At 44.9% G+C, this 21649-nt stretch overlaps 1 protein-coding gene across 1 annotated transcript in view; it reads left to right on the forward strand.

Moving 5' to 3' along the window:
• The first annotated feature begins 2032 nt into the window (after nt 1-2032).
• SH3BGRL2 (SH3 domain binding glutamate rich protein like 2) overlaps nt 2033-21649 on the forward strand; it is a 73247-nt gene continuing 53630 nt past the window's right edge. Inside the window, exon 1 of the mRNA XM_043890265.1 lies at nt 2033-2297. Within this exon, the coding sequence (XP_043746200.1) occupies nt 2253-2297 (45 nt within the window). The 5' untranslated portion in view covers nt 2033-2252. The remainder of the gene's footprint in view (nt 2298-21649) is intronic.

Below are 21649 nucleotides of genomic sequence, written 5' to 3' on the forward strand. Positions count from 1 at the left end.
GGGTCTTGCTTTATGAACCAGGAGCGTGTTGGGAACCCCACCCACAAAATCTCTTAGATCAAAGCAGAAGAACAGATTCCAGAAAAGGGCAAGGAGTTGGGCAGACAAATCAGTGAGAGTCCCTGTCTGCATTCATCCAAAGCTGTATTTTCAGCACTGTCCCCTATTAGAACCCTGATATTCCTTCTTGAAGTAAAACAAACTCCTTGCCGTTCCTGTGGACCCTGCATATTCCATCCTGGATGTGTGAACTCAGTCGCCTCCCACTCTTTGTGACCTCATAGACGGCAGCTGGCCAGGCTCCCCAGTCCACAGGATTTTCCAAGCAAGAATACTAGAGGGAGCTGCCATTTCCTTCTCCAATATTCCATCCTGTATCCCTTCCATCTGCTAGCAGAGATTCTACTCATCTTTAAAGTCTCTTCTAGAAGGCCGTCTTTTGCCCTCTCTTTTTTTTTTTAATATCCACACAACTCTATTGGTACAGTGTGTCTTGTCTCATTGCTATTTCTGTATCTGACTTTTTTGTTTTGCAGTCAATAGATGCTCTGCTGACTGAGGAAAGGACTTATTCAGCATTTCATGCACTCTGGTACCTGTCAGAGCACAGGCTTGGAGTTCTCATTTGTTGAGTTTAACCATATCCTCAAAGCTGAATAATTCCAAACAGAAGAAATTTAGACTTTATGAAGTTGCATCGATACAGGAAATATGGTATCTACCTTGAAGAAAATTATGTTTCAAGATATAAACATTCATTTCCACATTTAGGGTAGCCAAATTAAAGTACATGTACAGAGAAAGATTATTTACAGCCAGCAAAATGTATATTTAAAATTGTCTAATAGAAGAAATAAAGTCCCATTAAAATTGTCTTTTCTGTTACCGTATTAAATAAAAAACTGTATACTACAGACATGACTTCTGATAAATAATAGGGAGGGTTATACACGTGAAGTAATCAAAATCGCTCTAAAAAACAAATGCTCCAAAACCATTAATGTTTCTGCAAGAATTTTACCAAAGAGCCAGAGACTTCATCATCTAATCTCTTTCTTCCTAGAACTATTAATTAACATTGTTCCCAGAACTCTGCTAAAACTCCCCTGCTGAAAGGAAGGCAGTAAATACAGTACTGCAAAGAAAACTGGTTCATTCTTCAGGAACTATGAGAGGCTTGCGCTTTTGTGAAACAGAACACACTTGCTGAAGAACTATTTCTAAACTGTTAGAAACTACCTAAAAGCTCTTTTATTTTAACAGCATCCTCCTGGGAGACTGCGCTGGAATGTGCAGCAGGTCTGAAAACGGCACAGATTTGGCTCAAATCTGTAAATACTCGGTGCACTGAGCCGGAGCCATTGTGTAGGGAAGCGGGGTGGGGCGGGCGGGGTCCTGATGCTCGATGTTGATTAGTAGGATTCTAATTTCGCTTGGGGCTTATTATTTTTTTTTCCTACGACAATTACAGCTTCGCTAGGAAAATAAAATATCGGTTGTGCTCTCACCTGGGTTTCTCATTTTCAGCGTCTACCGAAAAAGAAAACCTCGTATTTATTCCCCAAGAATTACCCTTCTGCAATCTGCTGAGCCGCTGGGAAAACAGAAGCGCACAGCCCCACCGCGCCCTCCGACCCGGTCCCCACCGCGGCCACCTCCCAGCCGCCCAGCCCACCCCACGCGCGACCCGGAGACGATGGGTCTCCGAGGCATCACTGTTGTCTGTTGACGTTTCTAGGTGTGGGGAATGCTCCAACCCAGTAAACCACCACACACAGAACCCCAGCACGGACACCGAACGAAGCTATCATCGTTAGCTTTCTTTTCTCCCCGGCCTCGTCCCGCCAGGATCCTTGCCAGCCCTGGCACAGCGTCTCCCCGCGGCCTCGGGTGGCCCTCCCGGCACCTGCGCGCGCCCGGGACGCAGGCTCAGGGACGAGGCGGCGGGAAGGAGCCCGGCGGCGGCCACTCTGGGGAGCGGCCCGGACTACAACTCCCATCACGCCCCGCAGCCGGCTCCCTCCCCGGCCCGGCCCCGCCTCCCTACCTCGGCCGGCGGTCGGGCAGCGCCGAGCTTTTATCTGCGGACCGGTCGGCCGGGCGGGCTCCGGGTCCCTGCCGTCTCCCCAGACGCGAGCGCTGTGCGGGGCAGCGGCGAAGGCGGCGGCTCCCAGCCGAGTTCTGCCTCCGCGTCCCCGCCAGCCCCGGAGCCCGCGGGGGGCGCAGAAGGTCCGTCCCGACCCGGCGAGAGGATGGTCATCCGCGTGTTCCTCGCCTCCTCCTCCGGCTTCGTGGCGGTGAGCACGTAGGGAACCGGCCGCGGGCCGGGGTCGGGTCCCGCGGGGCAAGGGGGTGCGGGTCCCGCGGGAGGCGGGCGGCGCTCGCCCCTGTGCGTCTCGGCGCGGCGGGCGGCGGGAGCCCGCGCCCGGCAGGTGATCCATCTCCCTCGGACGACAATGAACGGGGCGGGGAGCCAGGGTGGGTGTGTGTTGGGGTGGGGGGACCCCGGACTCACCCCACATGCCCACCTTGCACGGTCCGAGAGGGAGACCGGGAAGTGGATTCGGCGGGAAGCCCCCGGCTCTAGTCAGGAGGCTCGTGGATTTGGAGAGGGGTGGTCAGAGAGCTTCGGGCGGAGGGCGGGGGGGGGGTCCCACTTTCCTTGAGTGGGCTTGACCGATTTGGGACATTCAGGCTGGTTCCGTTTGGTACGGGAGCTTGTTAAGCTGCTTGGTTTGCTCACCTAGCTCCTGAATGGAACAAGTTTAAGTGGAACTTGCTCTCCACCCTCTGTGCCCCGCCGCCAAGCACGTTACTTCAGCTTTATACCTGCGCGGAGAGAATGGTAAACCAGGTTTGTCCTGTTGTGCCAGGGTCTTTTGTTTTCTTCTTGCCTAAGGTGCTATAAGTATGTTTGCATCTATATGTAAATATGGTGTGGCTGGTTCATTTTCCCCTATAGTGCTGCGCTCAATTTCATCTTGGGGGTGTCAATTGTGGTCTCTTCAATTATTTTAAGCTATTTTGTTTGGTCCGATGTTCTCGAATTTTCTTTCTTTTCTTTTTTTTTTTTTAAGGGAGAAGTTACATAGCTAGATGTCAGACTTTAAGGAAAAATTCAGTAATAATAGCTCACTGAGTAAGACATCTAGCAGTATGTTTTCCATGATTATTAAGATTTGGTTACCTTTAGCTGCGTTAAGCTGTAGATGTCAGGGGCTCTCTGGTGAGATATAGAGTTAAATACATCAAAAAGTGCGGTATTGATTGTTTCAAATTTAGTCCGGCCAGTTGGTTGCCTGCCCGGAGAGTCAACTAGGTTTTCCCCAAATTTGTTTCAGAAGGCAGGTTCGATGGAGAATCGAAGAAAATGTCATTTGCAACATAACACTTAAGTTTTTTATTTTAAAAAGAATTAACTTGTGGTAGAAAAAAAGGCCCTCTTTTGTATTAGTAACAGGAGATGGGAAACTCCAGCTTATCTTTATATGCAGGGATGTTCCGGTCCCCAGACTCTTGATAGTTTTGGTGTTGCTTGCTCTCTGGGACTGCTTAGTCATACCTGCCTTTTATAGATCCCTCCACTGCTCCACCGAAGCTACACTTCATGTGTTTGGAAACCCATAGAGTTTCGTGGATAGATTTTTTTCACAGTCACTCCTTCATAAGAGTACTGCAAAGCTTTTGGTTTCACCATCAACTTGCATGCTCCCATACTTCCTGCAGTAGTATTTCATTGACTGGGAAGGGATGCTTTATAGTATTGATATTAAGAAGCCGATGTTATCTATGTTGGACAAGTCAGAGTCAAAATTCTGAGGTCATTACTTGGCTTATCCTTCAGTAGGTAGTATATCAAGAGAGTTCTGGAACCCTGCATCTCTATTTGCTTATTTCCATTAACAGATATTTATTGCCTGTCTGCTATGTGCCTTTTTAATTTTTAAATTTAATGATGGGTGTTTTGCACATGAAGCTAGACCTGAGAACCCTGGCAGGCTCTGATGAGCGGAGTGAGCTTGGTTGAAGTACCTCATCTCTGCCTGAGTTTCTCATTGATGGAATGAAGAGTTGTGATGAAAAACTCAGCATTCCACTCTAGCTTTAAAGTGCTTTGATTTAATTAGTTGGATAAATGCGGATAAATCGTCATAACAGCTTCTTTCACATTGACAATATACATGCTAGTATCAAAGTGAATTTTTTTCCCTTTGGTGTTTTACTGGGATCCCCTCACTGCCACACCCAGTTTGTGTTCTGACAAGATAAGGTTTGAGCTGGAAGACATACTCTGTTATCATGTAGCATATGTACAGCCCATGAACACTAATTATCTATTTTAATGTACCTGATCTTTTTGGGTCTCAGAGAATCCTCAGTCACTGAATCTCTCCACTTGTAATATTATCTCCTCTATCCCTGCACAGTTTTTGTGTAATTAATATGCCATCGATACTTTTGGTAATGAGAAGTTTCTGCTTATATGCAAGAATAGTGATTTCTAAGAGATAATGAGGTTGTTTAGGTCAGCTGCTGAGCAGTAGAGGCTCCCTGGGGCTTATGGCATTACGCTGTATTGAGTTGGGAGGGCATAGCAGGGTTTTCCCTCCAGCAGTGTTGAACTGACCATTGCTCTGTTTTATCCAGTGGCCAACCATGACCAGCAAGTGCATGGGAGAAAGAATAGTTTGATTCCTAAGTCAGTTTGGTTTTAGTTGAATTTGATTAAACCACACGGAAGTAATGTGACTGAATGTAGACTTGGCTAAGTAAGTCCCAGGAGTTCCCAAAAAGATGCTCTGCCCCAGTCCACAACAGATTTAAATAAACTGTTTAGGGAAAACCCTCATAACTTGTTCTGATTTCCCTGAGCTCTCCAGCTTCAACACCTAACAGTGATAATTGGAATAATTAACCCCAAAAGGTGATTGCCCTTTTCTCTTCCTCAGCTCAGTGTAAAATCTGCTTTTATAGGAAATAAAAGCAATGCCACATTATTATGCTGTGGCTACCTGAAAATCAGATTTCTGTTCCAGCTGTCATTCATATCGTAGTGAAGGGCATTTTATTTCAGTCCTAAGAAAATACTGTAGTCATAGAAGTGCTGTTTTAAGATGTCTTGATTTATTTTGGTTGTATACCCAGCAGGGGTGATCTTGGTACCTTTATCCAGGCATTTTAAAAAACTTTATTTTGTATTGGAGTGTAGACAATTAACAGTGCTGTGATAGTTTCATATAGTTTTCACACAAAAACTATGGACAGCAAAGTGGACGGCAAAAGGACTCAGCCATACATATACATGTGTCTTTTATTGAAAAACATTGAAATCAGCCAGTTATTTCACATTCATTATTTTATTCATTCAGCAAGCATTTTCTAAGTGTCTGCTGCTTGCCCACCTCTGTAAGGACAAGAATTGCCTGGGCTAGGAAATTCTTTTGGGAATTGGAGGAGAGCAGAGGGTGTGGTTTCTATGTCCTCAAAGAATTCAGGTGGGGATCACGCCCGGGAGATAAGATAGGAAAGGTGAAACCACCAGTAATAAAGTACAACCCAAGGACACAGGCCTCTTTCGGGAACATTCTTAACAGAGATAGAAATAATATAAGCGGCAGAGGGATGCGTTGCAGGATGTCAGATAAGGAGGAGATGTGCCAGAAGCCATCAAATATGCATGTGGGAGCCTCAGGCAGATGGCGGAGAGAGGAACTGACTTGGATTTGGAAGGGAGGGGAGAGTGCCCAAGCCCACCTTGTTCAGGCTGGGGAGGGGGAGCCTTAGATGGGAGGGGGCAGGCTGCAGGGTTCCCTGTGGACCTCTCTTGAGGACAGGGCAGACTCTGAGTCCGTGATGTGTTAGTCGCTTGGTCCTATCTGACTCTGTGACCCCATGGACTGTAGCCCACCAGGCTCCTCTGTCCATGGGATTCTCCAGGCAAGAATACTGGAGTGGGTAACCATTCCTTCCTCCAGGGGATCTTCCTACCCTGGGATCAAACCTGGGTCTCATGCACTGCAGGCAGATTCTTTATGCCTAAGCCACCAGGGAAGCCCATGATAACAATGTCCAGAGTGCTTCGCGTCTCAGAGGTGTCTTCAAAATCTACAGCTGATGTCTGGACCCTTTGTCCCCAGGGAGGAAGCTGTGATCTGATGGGGAAGGACCCCCGGATATGATTTCAGGTTCTTTACCTTCCTGCCTGTCTTGACTGAAATTTCTCCAAAAGGAGGGAAAGCTTTTCACTCTTTGTTAAAGTCCTTGGGCTCCAGTGTTGGGGCTGGCAGAATACTGAGAGAGATTTTCTCATGAAGTCCAATCGCCTCATGTCACAGAGAAGGAATATGGGCTGAGAGAATAAGTGACCTGCCTGAGGTCATTTGTGTCAGTCAGAGCCGAGCTGAGGGTTAAATGAGTCCCGGTCACCTGACTCCTGAATGTGTTCATTCTGGCCTGGCGTGTATTTGTGCCTTGATGGACTCATTCATAAGTTAATCACTGAAAACCAACTGAGTACCAGGCTCTGTCCCACAAAGGTCTGTATAGTTTTTCCAGTAGTCAGGTATGGATGTGACAGTTGGACCATAAAGAAGGCTGAGCGCTAAAGAATTGATGCTTTTGAACTGTGGTGTTGGAGAAGACTCTTGAGTGTCCCTTGGACTGCAAGGAGAACAAATCGGTCAATTTTAAGGGAAATCAACCCTGAATATTCATTGGAAGGACTGATGCTGAAGCTCCAATACTTTGGCCACTGATGCAAAGAGCCGACTCGTTGGAAAAGACCCTGATGCTGGTAAAGATTGAAGGCAGGAGGAGAAGGGGAAGACAGAGGATGAGATGGTTGGATGGCATCACCAACTTGATGGACATGAGTTTGAGCAGACTCGGAAATGGTGAAGGACAGGAAAGCCTGGCGTGCTGCAGTCCATGGGGTTGCAGAGTCAGACATGACTGAGCGACTGAACAGCAACCAGGCTCTGTGAGGTGCTGTTACGTGCTAGGTGTATACCACGGTCAGGAGAACACAGACTGCCCAATGGCATAAATCAGTGCTGACGCCCCACCGCTTGGAGACTTGGACTGTAAACCATTTCTCCAAGGAGGATACAGAGCTGCTGCTGGCCTGGGGGATGTTTCCATGGGACAAGGTGAAATGAGCCTGACAGCAGTAGTATATCACTGGATGTTGGAGGGGACAGTCAGTGGGAGGAAAAGGTACAGAGAAATGGGAAGCAGAGTTGGAAGATGTGCACCTTTGCCCACAGCTGCAGCGCTGTTTTCAAGTGAGGGTGGGAGTGGAGGGGAAACGTAGGAACTGTGCTCAGAGTTGTCTTGTTCTTTTGAGCTTAGAAAGGCATTTTGTTTTGCCTGAGTTATAACTATTTGAAACAGGCAGTGATCTGTTCCATCTCCACAGGATGTATCATGAAGCTTTATTTGTGTAAGGGAACCTCCGAAAGGAGTTCCAGTGTAAATCAGGATGTGACCATGTAAAACAGACTGAGTATTAAATCTTCAGTTCAGTTCAGTTCAGTCGCTCAGTCGTGTCCGACTCTTTGCAACCCCATGAATTGTAGCACGCCAGGCCTCCCTATCCATCACAAACTCCCAGAGTTTACTCAAACTTATGCCCATCGAGTTGGTGATGCCATCCAGCCATCTCATCCTCTGTCGTCCCCTTCTCCTCCTGCCCCCAATCCCTCCCAGCATCAGGGTCTTTTCCAATGAGTCAGCTCTTCGCATGAGGTGGCCAAAGTACTGGAGTTTCAGCTTCAGCATCAGTCCTTCCAATGAACACCCAGGGCTGATCTCCTTTAACATGGACTGGTTGGATCTCCTTTCAGTTCAAGGGACTCTCAAGAGTCTTCGCCAACACCACAGTTCAAAAGCATCAATTTTTTGGCGCTCAGCTTTCTTCACAGTCTAACTCTCACATCTATACATGACCACTGGAAAAACCATAGCCTTGACCAGACAGACCTTTGTTGGCAAAGTAATGTCTCTGCTTTTTAATATGCTATCTAGGTTGGTCATAATTTTCCTTCCAAGGAGTGAGCGTCTTTTAATTTCATGGCTGCAATCACCATCTGTGATTTTGGAGCCCCCAAAAATGAAGTCTGACACTGTTTCCACTGTCTCCCCATTTATTTCCCATGAGGTGATGGAACCAGATGCCATGATCTTAGTTTTCTGAATGTTGAGCTTTAAGCCAACTTTTTCACTCTCCTCTTTCACTTTCATCAAGAGGCTTTTTAGTTCATCTTCACTCTCTGCCATAAGGGTGGTGTCATCTGCATATCTGAGGTTATTGATATTTCTCCCAGCAATCTTGATTCCAGCTTGTGCTTATTCCAGCCCTGCATTTCTCATGATGTACTCTGCATATAAGTTAAATAAGCAGGGTGACAATATATAGCCTCGACATACTCCTTTTCCTATTTGGAACCAGTCTGTTGTTCCATGTCCAGTTCAAACTATTGCTTCCTGACCTGCATACAGGTTTCTCAAGAGGCAGGTCAGGTGGTCTGGTATTCCCATCTCTTTCAGAATTTTCCACAGTTTATTGTGATCCACACAGTTGAAGGCTTTGGCATAGTCAATAAAGCAGAAATAGATGTTTTTCTGGAACTCTCTTGCTTTTTCGATGATCCAGCAGATATTGGCAATTTGATCTCTGGTTCCTCTGCCTTTTCTAAAACCAGCTTGAACATCTGGAAGTGACTCTAATCCCAGGAAGAGCTGGTGAGGGTAAGCCTGGGCTTGCTAGGATCTTTAATTCAATCCTGAGTCACATGGCAGGGTTGATTCCCTTCTCACAGGTGGAGAGGCTGAAGGTAACTGACCTGATTGAGACCATTTGCAGTTGATGGTGGGACCTTGAGTCAGAGTCTGGCTGGCAGGTGGCTCTACAGCTTCTGGAGCCGAGTTTCTCCACTGCGGGCACTGTCATGCCCTTGATGAAATGGAAGTGCCAGGGGATGCTCGACATCCTGCAGTGTCCTGGACAGTCGCCTGAAAGAGCTGCCACGTGCAAAATGCCAGTGGTACCCAGCAAGAACTATTCCTGAAGGGCTTTGGTGGCGGGGTTGGGGGGGGCTGTGGAATGACTTTAGGGAATTGGTGGGAGCATATAAGAAATGATTAGAAGAAACAGGAATAAGGTGGGGACACAGGGACAAAGTTGAAAGAGAATGTCAGGCTGGGAAGACTTGTGTGTTGGTTTTCTATGGCTGCCATCACTAAAGTACCAAGAACTGTGGGGCTTAGGCAACGGACGTTTGTCTCAAAGTGCTGGAAGCTGAAAGTCAAGATCAGGCTGTTGGTCTGGTTGCTTCCTTCCAAGGGCTGTGAAGGAGACTGCGCCATGGTTCTCGCCTACACGCTTGCTGGAAGTCTTTGATATTCCTTGGCATGTAGATTATCCTTTATATCTGTCTTCATGTCCACATGGCATTCCCCTTGTGTGTATGTCTTTGTCTACATTTCCTCTTTTTATATTGAACTTCAGCCTACCCTTTTGACCTAATTTTGACTTGATCATTTGCAAAATAGGGTCACAGTCACAGGTACTATGGGCTAAGACTTCAGCATCTTTTGGGGGGACACAACCCAGTTCCCATAACAGCATGCAAGTTGAGGGTTGAACTAGAAGTACTAATTGATGGCACTTCCTGCCTTTAATTGAAAAGACCATGGGCGAATTTCCTGAATCCTAAAGTCAGCAGCAGGGTATGAAATTTTAGTCATTGTATACACTAAGGTCCATTGCTAGCAAGGGAGATTTTTCATCATCCCAAGTGAAGACTTGACCTCAGTTTTTCTAGTTCATTCTAATATTTCCCAAATTTGACATCTTTTTTCCATTCTGTGGTATTTTAAATTTGTAAATATAATCAAGGGCATGGACTCCTTTACGAAATTAGGGACTTTTAAAAATCTGTTTGCATTAGGACACTTTAAATAAATATTCCATTCTGTTTGAGGAAACTAAATTTTGACAGCTGTTTATAAAAGTATGAGGTGGTTTCCATGTTGCAGGAATGTAAGTCTAGTTGTCTTGCTTTTTTCTGTGTTTTTCAATTTTTTGATCAAAACCAGAGGATAACTATTCTGAAACAAACCCCAACAGTTCTGCAGGAAGCAGTGAGACACTACCACTAAAGAACATTTCTTCCTCAGATTTTTTCATGTTTAAAAAGTTCTAAAATGAATTGCATGCTTTTCTTTTGTCAGTAAAGTTAGAAATGGATGACAGAATAGAAAAAATCTAAACTAGCTATGACAAACCTAGACAGCCTATTAAAAAGCAGAGACGTCACTTTGCCAACAAAGGTCCGTATAGTCAAAGCTATGGCTTTTCCAGTAGTCATATATGGATGTGAGTTGGACCATAAAGAAGGCTGAGTACCAAAGAATTAATGCATTAGAACTGTGGTGCTGGAGAGGAGTCTTGAGAGTCCTTTGAACATCAAGGAGATGAAACCACTCAATCCTAAAGGAAATCAGCCCTGAATTTGTTCATTGGAAGAAGTGACGCTGAAGTAGAAGCTCCAGTACCTTGACCACTTGATGTGAAAAGCCGACTCATTGGAAAAGACCCTGATGCTGGGAAAGACTGAGCGCAGGAAGAGAAGGGGGCAGCAGAGGATGAGATGGGTGGATGGCATCATCAAGTCAAGGGATGTGACTTTGAGCAAGATCCGGGAGATGGGGAAGGACAGGGAAGCCTGGCGTGCTGCAGTCCATGGGGTCGCAAAGAGGCATACACGATGACTGAACAGCAGCAAGATTCTTAGTGAATGTGTCATTTTAAGAAAAAAGTAATTTATTTTTTGCTGCACTGGGTCTTCGCTGCTTTTGCACAAATTTATTTAGTTGCAGTGAGCGGGGGCTACTCTTCATTGAGGTGTGTGGGCTTCTAATTCCTATCCACTGTGCCGCTTTTAACATAAAAATTTAGCATGATTTAATGATTGTTATATGTGAAAGTTTGAAACACTTATTTGAAATGCATATTTGGGAAAAAAGAAATGGGATCAAGAAATTGTTAGTTTAGCCGCCAAATGTTTTTTAAAAATTTGCCCCCCAAACTCTAAACTCAGAAGGAGACCTTTTTAGGTTTTATGTTTTTTGGTACAGATTGCTTTAATAATAGGTGTTAGTTTAGCCGCAGGGTTAGTTTGAAACGTTATCATTTAAATCACATCCCTGTATTCATTATTTTTCTGTGGTCCACTTTATATTATTTGTTTATCCATTTTGCAGGGAAGGAGCTTAGCTTTCCAAATTAGAAATTTATTGAAAATTTATTCTTTCTGTGAAATGGTGAATGCTTTGTTAACCTGTGAGGGAAATCCTCCGCCTCTGATGATGTACACTTGTCTTTTGGGGTCCTATTATTGTAGCTTAACAACAGGTCACTGAACTCTTCTGTTTGGTGTTTTTAAAACCAATAGGGATCAGTACTTACCACTGCCAAGTTTCTGATTGGTGGTTGGGATGGCGGGGGCGGGGGCAAGGGTCAGGGGAGTTGGAGATTGGAAATTGACACCTGCTGCAGCTAGCGTCTAGTTTAAAGCAGTGGTTTACCTTCTGTCCTCTTCAGAGGCTTATCTGGGTTTATCTGCCAGTACAGGCTAGTCCCTCAGGACCAGCACTGTGGCAAATATTCTTTTTTGGCCATGCAGCATGTGGGATATTAGTTCCCCAAACGGGGAGGTGGGGGGTGGAGGGTCAAACCCACGCCCCCTACAGTGGGAACAGGAAGTCTTATTGGACCCTCAGAGAAGTCCCAGAACTCTAGCAATTTAAAGTTAGTGCTGTTATTTCTTTTACGTTTGATTGTTTTGTTTTTTTTTTTTCCCACAAATGCTAAAAGAGAAATCAACCTCGGAAAAGTACTTCATTGAATGTTTCCCTTCCAGACTCCTGACAGCTTTGTGTAAACTGGACAGCTGAACTAGATACTGGCAGAGGGGGCCCCCCCACCTGTAACCCCAGGGCCTTTAGGCTGGTACGGCCCCTGGGAGGCGCTGGAGCAGTTTAATTGTTCTCCTAGATCTGATCCCTTGTGTTAGCTCTGACAGCTTATTTATTCCTGAGAGGACCTGACTCCTTTGTAACTGGCAGAACCCCAAAGGGAGTTTCCTGGAGCTGACCCCTGACAGTGGAAGGATAGGAGTGGTGTGCGTCGGGGTGTGTCTGCCTTGCTGTGGGACCTCTGTGGGCCCCGTGCCAACATAACAGCCGAGCTCTTGAAGCCGGAGATGGAACTTGGCTCTGACTATGGGCAGAGAGGATGCATTTTCCACTTCCTGCTGGTGATGAGTAGCCCGTATCTGGAAATGGCTTCTTGTCACCTTGGCTCTAGTGCCTTTGGGAGTGGAAGGCTAAGAGTAAGAGGTGACTTGCCTGACAGGTCAGTTCAGTGGTGTTTGGTAAATGCAAATACATGGAGTTAAAGTCAGTAGCTATTGCTACATACCAATCTAGTATTAAAACCAAAGCAACCTACAGGGTTGCTTGTATAGCACCCTGTATAGCTTTGTATAGTTCCCTGTATAGCACAGGGAACTGTATCAATGTCTTGTGATAACCTATAAAGGAAAAGGATCTGAAAAAGAATAGAGATATATGTATATGTGTGTAACGGAATCACTTTGCTTTACATCTGAAACTAGCACAGCATTATAAATCAACTATACTTCAATTAAAAGAGAGAAAAAGTAAATTAAAAAAAATACACCACCTGTTGTGCATGTTAAGTTGGAAAACAATTTGTGACTATCTGATTTAAATCGGTTTATGAATACCATCCGATTTCAAATAGAACATGTTCAAATGAAAAACAAGACAATGAAGCAAAACAAAAACCCTCAAAGCAACACAACCAACATAGCTTTTGAGTCAATTTATTTTCCTTCTGTGGGTTGTACGAAGAAGGGGAGTATGTCTCCATTCATGACATTCCCATGTAGATTGACACTTTCAGCTTCTCTGCTTTAGTAATCATGTTCCTTAGGACAGATCCTTTGCCTGAGAATTGGCCATTTCCATAAGCCTGGATTCCCCCCTTGACAGGAGGTTTGGGTTGCACTATCCCTTTATGACAAAACAACATATTTGCCAAAGTAGATCTTTGCATTGAATATCTGCTGATTTATTTAATTCTGGAGTCAGTTTACATTCAACTCAAGTGCCTACTTCTGCCTCGCCTTTGGATTATCTACCATTGGGTAGATATCACCAGTGCAAGCACATTGGCTACATTGGGGTAGTCTCATGGTTAAGGCGGGGCTTGGTCCAAATCCTAGTCTGCCGTTGGTGAGGGATGTGGCCTTAGGCAAGGAGTCTCAGCCTCTTCATTTGTGAAAATGGGACTGGAGTGGTACCTTCTGTCTAGGATTGCTGTGAGCATCAAAGATTTCTTCAGTGAAGTATTCCATATAGAGTGCCAGGTACCCAGGAAGTGTTCAATGCCTGTTATCTGTTATTTTCATTGTATCATCATTAACAGCAGCAGTAGTAATAACAGCAGTAATAAAAACATGAAAAATTATAACCCTGGATCGTACAAGATCTTTAATCATAAAAAATATTGTGTTCAGTACATAATACTTTACTAAACCAAGGGTGCATACTGGTATAATTTTTAGAGAGCTTTTAGTAAATTTAAGTTCACTTTTTGACTGAAATTTAAGAACGTTATTATTTGAGGTCATTCCCCAAGCAAATCACTTAATTAGAGTTCTTCTGTAACGTGTGAACACCATATAGGGACAGAGCATGCTGTGCATGAGTCATTAAGCCATGTTTATTCACAGCCTACGAAGTGCTTACTATGATGCAAATGGGCACTGTCCTTTGCTGTACATAGTATGTGATTTTAGAGTCCTCATCCGATTTAAGGCTTCCTAAACTTGGCAAGTGGATTTCATCCCAAATGACAGCCCTGTCTGATGGATGGTGGCTGCCTGGAGAGCCGGGAGAGGGGTTTGGGAGCCTTGTCTGGGATCAGCTGGAAACCACACAGTGTGACTGATTGTTGATGTGTGCTCTGGCAGCAGAGGAGGCGGCTCAGGGCTCGTCCATGTACTTGGCAGCCCTGTCTCTGACTCTCTGCACATTTCAGGTTCATGTAACTGAATGTAGGATGTTTTCCGTCTGTGAGCAAGAGGGAATAGAAATATTTGACAGTGGATTGAATTGATGGGTTGTATCCTTTGCAAACATCTACCCTTAAATCAGGGGGTGGCAGCAGAGAAAGATCAGCATCTCCGTGTTTAATGAAGGTGAGTGATACTTTCCAGAAAAGGCCATCATGATTATTCTGACTGTGAAACTGAACACCAAACCTTGATGTGGTGAAAGGTAGGCAGGGTTCTTTCACATCTGGCAGATGGGCAGAGGGATGGTGGTCAAAGAGAGCAAGCAGGGGCTTTGTGGAACAAGGTGGTGGAGACAGGAGGGGGAGAAAAGCCCGGGGATAGACGAGGATCAGCCTGCGCACCCTGCCGAGTCTTGAACATGGAAAGATCGGGTGAATGATGAGTGTCTACCCATGCCCAGCAGTCTTGGATGATTTTTTTTCTGCAGGTAATTGAATCCTTACAGTCACCCTACAGACTGCAGACTATCATACCCATTTTGCACATGAGAATATTGGGGGGGCACAGAGTGGTTAAGTCACATGCCCAGCATCATTTAGCTCAGTGAAACCCTTCTGGTTTTATGTCTAGTCCATTTTTTGTTGCCCACCAGAAAAGCCCCTGATTGGAGACCAGTGACCCAGAAAACTTGCCAGAATAACAGTGTGTGAGCCCAGGCTAATAAACTGGGAGGGGCAGGACTTCACAGAGCCATTCCAGGGGCCCCCACTCAGCTGTCGAGCAGGTCATTTTAGGCATAGTGTCCTCAGGGCTTGTGGAAACAATGGCTTTGCTTTTTTAGAGACTGACAAAAGCTATCAGGAATGCTGTGGACTGAGGGACTTCCCTGATGGTCCAGTTGTAAAGAAATCTGCCTTCTAATTTAGGGGATGTGGGTTCGATCCCTGGTCAGGGAACTGAGATCGCATATGTCACAGGGCAACTCAGCTCTTGCACCACAATGAAGGCCCAGCACAGCCAAAATAAAAATAAGTAAGTTTTTAAAATAAAAAAAATATTTTTAAAGTATGGTTGACATGGAAAGCTAATCTTTCATCATAATAACTGTCATTCACAGCATGTGCAGGAAGTACTCAGGGCTTTGTGTTTGTTATTTGTATTCCTTAAAGTAACTTGGCCTAGTGGCCATTGGAAGTGGAGAGAATGGATTTTCAGCGCAGAAGGACCTGGGTTCAGATGATGCTTCTGGTTCCCCAACTGGCAGGAGAGTTTAGCAGGATAGTTTAGCAAGTCTTTTTTTCCTCTGGACCTCAGTGTTCCCATTTGTAAAGTTGTTGGGAGTTTCAAGAAATGGCAGCTGTCAGTAATATTATGAGTTCATTTAAATTTAAGTTAACAATAATTCTCTGGTCTTTGGTAAATTTTCAACTTCACGTGAACTATTAAAATTTAACTAAGGAAAAGGAATTGTTTTTATAACCAAATAGTAAGTCCTGTATTCAAAGGAACACATTCCTAGGAAGATCTGAAATTGACATTGCTTATTGGGGTTAATGTGTGCTACCTCATGGTCTGTTTGCAGAGGCTGGAACCCCCTTTTAAAAAAAAAATATTTTAATTGAAGGATAATTGCTTTACAATATTGTGTTGGTTGCTGTCATACATCAACATGAATCAGCCATAAGTATACATATGTCTCCTCCCTCTTAAACCTTCCTCCCACCTGTCACACCTCTAGGTTGTCACAGAGCACCCGATTTGAGCTCCCTGCATCATAAAGCAAATTGGCACTGGCTATCTGTTTTAAATATGGTAATTTGTATATTGCTATGCTGCTGTCTCAATTTATCCCACTCTCTCCTTCCCGAACTGTGTCCCCAAGTCTGTTCTCTGTCCACCTGTGTGCGTCTTCATTGCTGCCCTGCAAATAGGTACCTCAGTACCATCTTTCTAGATTCCATGTGTATATGCGTTAAAATACAATATTTGTTTTTCATTTTCTGACTGACTTCACTCTACATAACAGGCTCTAAAAACTGGGAATAGAACTACCACGTTGTTGCTGCTGCTCAGTTGCTCAGTCGTGTCTGACTCTTTGTTGACTTCATTGACTGCAGCATGGCAGGCTTCCCTGCCCTTCCCCATCTCCCGGAGCTTGCTCAAACTCAAGTCCACTGAGTCGGTGATGCCATCCAACCATCTTGTCCTCTGTTGTTCCCTTCTCCTCCCGCCTTCAACCTTTCCCAGCATCAGGGTCTTTTCCAGTGAGTCAGCTCTTCGCATCAGGTGGCCAAAGGATTGGCGCCTCAGCTTCACCATCAGTCCTTCTAATGAATATTCAGGATTGATTTCCTTTAGGATTGACTGGTTTAATCTCCTTGCAGTCCAAGGGGCTCTCAAGAGTCTTCTCCAACATCACAGTTCAGAAGCATCAGTTCTTCGGCCTTTAGCCTTCTTTATGGTCCAACTCTCACATTCTGTATGTGACTATTAAAAAAAACCATAGCTTTGATTATACGGACCTTTGTTGGGAAAGTAATTTCTCTGCTTTTTAATATGCTGTTTAGGTTTGTCATAACTTTTCTTCCAAGGAGGAAGCATCTTTTAATTTCATGACTGCAGTCACCATCTGCAGCGGATTTTGGAGCCCAAGAAAATAAAGTCTGTCACTGTTTTCATTGTTTCCCCATCTGGGAAGTGATGGGACTGGATGCCATGATCTTAGTTTTCTGAATGTTGAGTTTTAAGCCAACTTTTTCACTCTCCTCTTTCACCTTCATCAAGAGGCTCTTTAGTTCCTCTTTGCTTTCTGCCATAAGGGTGGTGTCATCTGCATGTCTGAGGTTATGGATATTTCTCCTGGCAATCTTGATTCCAGCTTGTGCTCATCCAGCTCGGCATCTCGCATGATGTACTTTACATATAAGTTAAGTAAGCAGGGTGACAATATACAGCCTTGATATACTCCTTTCCCAATTTGGAACCAGTCCATTATTCCATGTCCAGTTCTAGCTGTTGCTTTTTGACCTGCATACAGGTTTCTCAGGAGGCAGGTAAGGTGGTCTGGTATTCCCATCTTTTTCAGAATTTTCCAGAGTTTGTTGTGATCCACACAGTCAAAGGCTTTGGTGTAGTCAGTAATGCAGAAGTAGATCTTTTTCTGGAATTCTTTCCCTTTTTCTGTGATCAAGCAGATGTTGGCAATTTGATCTCTCATTCCTCTGCCTTTTCCGCATTCAGCTTGAATATCTGGACGTTCTCTGTTCACATACTGTTGAAGCCTGGCTTGGAGAATTTTGAGCATTACTTTGCTCCTGTGTGAAATGAGTGCAATTGTGTGGTAGTTTGAACATTCTTTGGCATTGTTCTTCTTTGGGATTGGAATGAAAACTGACCTTTTCCAGTCCTGTGGCCACTGCCGAGTTTTCCAAATTTGCTGGCATATTGAGTGCAGCACTTTCACAGCATCATCTTTTAGGTTTTGAGATAGTTCAGATGGTATTCCATCACCTCTACTAGCTTTGATCGTAGAACTACCATATGACTCAACAATCCCACTACTGGGCGTGTACCCTGAGAAAACCATAATTGAGAGAGACACATGTACCCCAATATTTATTGCAGCACTATTTACATGGAAGCAACCTAGATGTCCATCAACAGATGAATGGATAAAGAAGTTGTCGTGTGTATATACAATGGAGTATTACTCAGACATAAAAGAGAACCCCTTTGTTTTTGACTTAACAGTGTTTAAATTTTTTTGAGCAAAGATTTTAAATCCTGGGAGATATCTTTCTTATCCCCACACATGATCTGGATTTCCCATTCTCCTTGAGACATCTGAAGATTTTGTGACCTCCATCAAGGCAAGGATCCGCTGAAGCTGGCTAGTGGTGGCACCTTCTTCAGGGCATATACCCCTGGGGTCTCCAAAGCTCCCCATCATTCGCGCCGTCTTTCCAGCTCTGAGCCATTTGTTCTTGAGCTCATGCTGTTCTTTTTCATATTTATTATTGTTCAGTCCCCAAGTCGTATCCAACTCTCTGCAACCCCAAGGGCTGCAGCACGCCAGGACTCCCTGTCCCTCACCATCTCCTGGATTTTGCCCAAATTCACGTCCATTCAATTGGTGATGCCATCCAAGCATCTCTTTTTCTTATACTAGAACATATTTCTTGGCATCCATGACTATCAAAATAAGTAAGATTGAGAGTCTATTGAGAGGGTTAAATGTGTTTCCTGAGGAATGGAGCTAGTGAACGTCTTTTTTGTGGAAGGAAGGACATAATAGTCCTAAATGGTTATTAGGTGTTTGTGGGCGGTGGGTATGTGCTGGAATCTTGCTATGGTTTTGATTTGCATGTCCCTCGCAACCAATACTGTTGCTATTATTTCTTAAGAACTGGTTTAGATCTTTTTTTCCCAGAGCTAACTCTAACTTTTTAATTCAGATATTAAAGAATCTGCCTGTGATGCAGAAGACCCGGGATCAATCCCTGGGTTGGGAAAATCCCCTGGCAAGGGGAATGGCTACCTACTCCAATATTCTTGCGTGGAGAATTCTATGGACAGAGGAGCCTGGCTAGTCTGCCAGATCCTCTGTCCATGGGGTTGCAGAGAATCAGACGCGACTGAGGGAGTAACACTTTCACTTTTTTTTTTTCTTTTATTCCACATTTAGACCAATATGACAGAATTGAGTCTTTAAGGGATCTCTCTCTCTCTACTTATATATATAGGCTTCCTGGTAACGCTAGTGATAAAGAACCCACCTGCCAATGTAGAAGACACCAGAGACGCACGTTTGATCCATGGGTAGGGAAGATATAGATATAAAATTAATTGAGTTAATCCGTTCCCATCCGTTCATGAGTACTTTTTGTTGCCCTGTGTTCACCCATGTTCAGGACACAGCATGAATACATGGCATGATCCTTTCCTCCAGATAGCTGGTCATCTGATTGAGCAGAAAAGATGAGCACAGAAAACAGAGCCCTAGGGAATATAATGCTAGAATGATCTGTCCTGTCGGTAAGTCTCCAGGGCGGGTAGATTTATCAGGATGAGGGCAAAGAAAGCCATATTCTGAACTAGACAGACAGATAGCGTCTCTTCAGCTGGGGAGATGACTATTTATAAGATTCTAGAAAGTGTTACTTAAATAAAAGGCTCTAGTGGAAAATTGAGTTTTTTTTCCCAAAATATTTTGTGCGAGCTCGTGAACTGGAACAGATATTACCTTTCCTATTCTCTTTTTGTCAAAGAAATGGATTGGATTGTGTACCATGCTGCCGTTGTCTTGGACTAGATGATTCCTTTTCCACTGGCATGCATTTCTCACTTGTGGAGTGAGAGCGTGACACACACATATGCTGTAGTGAGTCCACAGTAATATTTAAATGGTGAGCTTGGTTCTAATGATTAACAGAGATGAGATTAACACTTCACCATTTTAAATTCCTTTTCCATTAAAAATGGGAAGCTAAGCATCGTCCTTCTAACAGGATGAAGTCTGTGTTCAGTTTAGAGAGTGTAGGAAAACCTCATGGTCTGCTGACACCTGCTCCCTTCAGAGCCTCACTTCTTGGCCTGGCACCCTGGGCCCTCTGATCCAATCCTGACCTACCTCTGCAGGGTTTTTTCTACTATATACATCGGTTCAGTTCAGTCGCTCAGTCGTGTCTGACTCTTTGCATCCCCATGGACTGCGGCACACCAGGCCTCCCTGTCCATCACCAACTCCTGGAATTTACTCTAACTCATGTCCATTGAGTCGGTGATGCCATCAAACCAACTCATCCTCTGTCATCCCCTTTTCCTCCCACCTTCAATCTTTCTCAGCATCAGGGTCTTTTCAAATGAGTCAGTTCTTCGCATCAGGTGGCCAAAGTATTGGAGTTTCAGCTTCGGCATCAGTCCTTCTAATGAATATTCAGGACTGATCTCCTTTAGGATGGACTGCTTGGATCTTGCCGTCCAAGAGACTCTCAACAGCCTTCTCCAACACCACAGTTCAAAAGCATCAATTCTTCAGCCCTCAGCTTTCTTTATAGTCCAACTCTCACATCCATACATGCTGCTGCTGCTAAGTTGCTTCATTCATGTCCAACTCTGTGCAACCCCATAGACGGCAGCCCACCACGCTCCCCTATCCATGGGATTTTCCAGGCAAGAGTACTGGAGTGGGGCGCCATTGCCTTCTCCAGCATCCATACATGACTAGTGGAAAAACCATAGCTTTTGACTGGACAGACCTTTGTTGGCATGCGTATGTGCTAAGTGGCTTTAGCCGTGTCTGATTCCTCACAACCCTATAAACTGTAGCCCGACAGGCTCCTCTGTCCAAGGGATCCTCCAGGCAAGAATACTGGAGTGGATTGCCATTTCCTTCTCCAACTATATACACATGCCAGGCTTTTCTCTTTATTAGAGGCTACACGGGCTCTTAGTTGTGGCATGTGAGATCTAGTTCCCTGGCCAGGGATCGAACTCAGGCCCCCTGCATTGGGAATAGGACTCTTAGCCACTGGACCACCAGGAAAGTCCCCACACCAGGCGTTTTTAATCCTTTCCCTCTGGGCCTTTTGTCATGCCGCTTTCTTTCCCTTGATTGTGCTGACCTTGCACTGGGACTAGTCCGCTTCCTTCTTTGAAGCCTGTGCCAATAACCTTTCCCATTACATCCACCTCCCAACCCACCCTGTCTCCCTTCTTCACCTTCCAAATCAGGAGGATGTTGCTCCCCCAGGCCCCCAGAGTCCAACCTGGGGAACTGCTCTCTGCAGCCTCCACACGTGTAACCCGTGTGCATGGGTGCTCAGTCGTGTCCAACTCTTTGTGACCCTGTGGACTGTGGCCCGCCAGGCTCCTCTGTCCACGGAATTTTCTGGGCAGGAATACTAGAGCCAATACTAGTAGCCATTTCCCACTTCAGGGGATCTTCCCAACCCAGGGATTGAACCCGAGACTCTTGCATCTCCTGTGTTGGCAGGCAGATTCTTTACCGCTTGTGCCACCCGGGAAGCCCATTTCACACTTGGTTACAGTGGTTTTGTACCCAGATGAATTCGTACCCAGATTTGAACTCTTAAGTTCTAAATTCGCTGAGGTCAGGTTCTATTCATCTTTTTTTTTTTTTTAAGGAAAATATTTATGTTTTACAAGTGCTTTTATAGTGTTATTTTCTTAAGAGCAATTTTAGATTTGCAGCAAAAGTGAATAGCAAGTAGAGATTCCCCACATGTCTCCTTCCTTCTCATGTGCGGTTTTCTAGTCATCTTTTTATTCCCCCCACACTTCCTGTCATAGCTTCCCAGGTAGCGCTAGTGGCAAAGAACTCACCTCCCAATGCAGGAGACTTAAGAGACTCGGGTTCAGTCCCTGGATCAGGAAGATTCCCTGGAGGAGGGCATGGCTACCCACTCCAGTATTCTTGTCTTACAATCAGTGGGGTTGCAGAGTTGGACATGACTGAGTGTGCACGCACACGTTTCCTGTCAGAGAACTTGGCATGTTGTATTTATTGAACAACATGGGAA

This window comes from Cervus elaphus, chromosome 28 (assembly GCF_910594005.1).
Source record: "Cervus elaphus chromosome 28, mCerEla1.1, whole genome shotgun sequence".
NCBI classification, from domain to species: Eukaryota; Metazoa; Chordata; class Mammalia; order Artiodactyla; family Cervidae; genus Cervus; species Cervus elaphus.